Below are 2,672 nucleotides of genomic sequence, written 5' to 3'. Positions count from 1 at the left end.
ATAGCATTGTCACCTACTACAACTATAGCAGAGGTTAAGTTGGACTTTCTGGAACTTGTTGTTCTATAGATGCTTTCTCTTCCCAGTTTAAGTTATCACTGTAAAACTATTTGTCTAGCAAAAAAGCAAACATGTTTTGTTGATGGGATGTAACAGAAGCCAAACCTCAATCTAGCACTTTGAAGAACATTTCTATTTACCTATCCAGTTGGTGTTATCCGCAAAGACTGACCACATCTGGATGGTGAAGTATGGGGTCCAGCAGATGATATAGGCTGTAACAATCACGAAAGTCATCTTCACTGTCCTGATCTTGGCTCTAGAGATGGTCTTCACGCTGCTGACAGACGTGGAAAGTAATCCATTGCTCCTCTTGCCAATGGACTCATCTTTCTTGGTCTTGCACTTAATGTTCCTCCAGATATTGTAGCAAATAAAACCATAGCAGGTCAGCAGGATGATGACGGGCACCACGAAGATACTTATAGTAATCCATGTGATATAAGCCTTTATTCCTTTGCTGCTGATGAAGTCAGCCCAGCAGTCATACACCCCGTCCCCTAGGTCCTTCAGGTGGAAGATCCCATACTGAGGTGTGCTAAGGATGAAACTGATGGTCCAGGCACTGCCGATCATCAGGTAGGACCTCTTTGTAGGCTGGTGGAGAGTCTTCAGAGGATGACAAATAGCTATATAGCGATCAGCAGTCATTACAACGAGCATGTAGGCTGAGGCAAACATCCCAAACACTTGGAGATGCTTTATTATCCGGCACAAAAAGTCTGGACCATAGAAGCGGTAAGTGATCTTCCAGCAGAGCTGTGGAAGCACCTGGAAAAAAGCCACCACCAGATCAGCCAGGCTCAGGTGCTTTATGAACAAATGCATCCTGGACATTTTCTTCTTGGACTTGTAGAGCCCCAGCAAGACGCTGCAATTGCCCAAGACAGCAGCCACAAAGATGACAGCAAGCACAGCTATCTCTATCTTAGCCAGCTCCTCATCCCTGGTCAGGAGGTCTGAGCTGTTCACAGACTTGGTGAGGAAGCTGCTGCTGCTGTTATTAGGGGAGACAGTGAGGAACAGAGAGGGGACCTCACTGGGGGCATTGTCTAAAGTGCTGCCATTGCCCAAATTGAATTCTTGCCCGTAGTATCCCAGTATAGAGACGCCCATAGTGCTGCTTTAGGAGCTCAGCGCTGATCTAGTCCAGCTGTAGTCAACAGATGACTGTTCTCCCTTTGCCTTGTCTTCAGGAAGGCTTTAGAGGAGAGACACCAGGCGAAAGAGGACTGACAATATTTATATCTCCCTCCTCCTTATTTTATCAAGGGGCTGAGATATCTGCCTTGACAAGTCACTGGCTGGCGTCATGCCACCTCTGACAGCATTTGTGCAACTGCCTAGTCTAATATATAAACGGAGTGTAGTTCATTCCCCCCTGTGAGTACTGTGAGCCATAACGTGGATTTCTGAAGGTAGAGCAAATACATGATCACATTTCAGTCACCTCCTGCTTGCTATCACCCTGCAATTGTCTGGCCAGCTACTGCAAAGAACATTAGCAGAATGTATTTATTAATATGTATATCTTGTATGAGCTGATTTGTAAAGCACACACAAGGTGTGAACATAGATCATCTACCTTTATTGACTGTCATTCAACATTTTACTGCAAATGGTCAGCCTTGTTTTTATACAGCTTTAGAGCTTCTACACGTTTTGTATTTTCCCCGACAAATATACTGCAACATGCAGGCACAGATCATCTACTGCAATAGACATTTACAATGCACATCGTTACTGCTCTCAGCAACTTTTATATGTCTGTATTTTTATGCACTGCTGCTTTTTCCATCAAATATAATGTAATATGCAAAACGCAGATCATCTACTGCAATAGATATTTATCATGTACATTGCTACATTTATCTGCATGTCTTATGCACTGTTACAGTTTTCTCTGCAAGTAACAGCACCTAACTTGTGAGCACAGATCATCTACTGCAATGGATATATACAATGTACATTGCTACATTTATTTGTGTCTTATGCACTGTTGTATTTTTCTCTACAAGTAACAGCACCTAACTTGTGAGCACAGATCATCTACTGCAATGGATATATACAATGTACATTGCTACATTTATTTGTGTCTTATGCACTGTTGTATTTTTCTCTACAAGTAACAGCACCTAACTTGTGAGCACAGATCATCTACTGCAATGCATATACACAATGTACATTGCTACATTTATTTGTATGTCTTATGTACTGTTCCATTTTTCTCTACAAGTAACAGCACCTACTTTGTGACCATAGATCATCTACTGCAATGGATATATACAATGGGGGGAATTCATCAAAATTGGAGCAGACAAAATCTGGAGGAGTTGTCTAGGGCAATCAGCATCTCCCTTCAGTTTGATCAGTTAAGATTTGAAAATGAGAGATAGAAGCTGATTGGTTGCAATGCAAATCTGCTCCAGATTTGTTCCAGTTTTTATAAATTCCCCCAAATGTGCATTACTACATTTATTTGTATGCCTTATGCACTGTTACAGTTTTCTCTACAAGTAACAGCACCTAACTTGTGGCTACAGATCATCTACTGCAATAGGCATTCACAATGTACATTGATACATTTATTTGTGTCTTATACACTGTTACAA

General features: G+C 41.7%; 1 protein-coding gene across 1 annotated transcript in view; it reads right to left on the bottom strand.

Moving 5' to 3' along the window:
- The window catches only part of LOC108798284 (vasopressin V1a receptor-like), a 4,909-nt gene extending 3,648 nt beyond the window's left edge, over nt 1-1,261 (bottom strand). Inside the window, exon 1 of the mRNA XM_018570017.1 lies at nt 201-1,261. Within this exon, the coding sequence (XP_018425519.1) occupies nt 201-1,176 (976 nt within the window). The 5' untranslated portion in view covers nt 1,177-1,261. The remainder of the gene's footprint in view (nt 1-200) is intronic.
- Nucleotides 1,262-2,672: the final 1,411 nt, after the last annotated feature.

The sequence above is a fragment of the Nanorana parkeri genome, unplaced genomic scaffold, assembly GCF_000935625.1.
Source record: "Nanorana parkeri isolate BGI_ZX_2015 unplaced genomic scaffold, ASM93562v1 scaffold1442, whole genome shotgun sequence".
In the NCBI taxonomy this organism is placed as follows: Eukaryota; Metazoa; Chordata; class Amphibia; order Anura; family Dicroglossidae; genus Nanorana; species Nanorana parkeri.
Note: the sequence above shows the minus strand (reverse complement) of the source record. Positions and strands in the feature narration are given on the sequence as shown.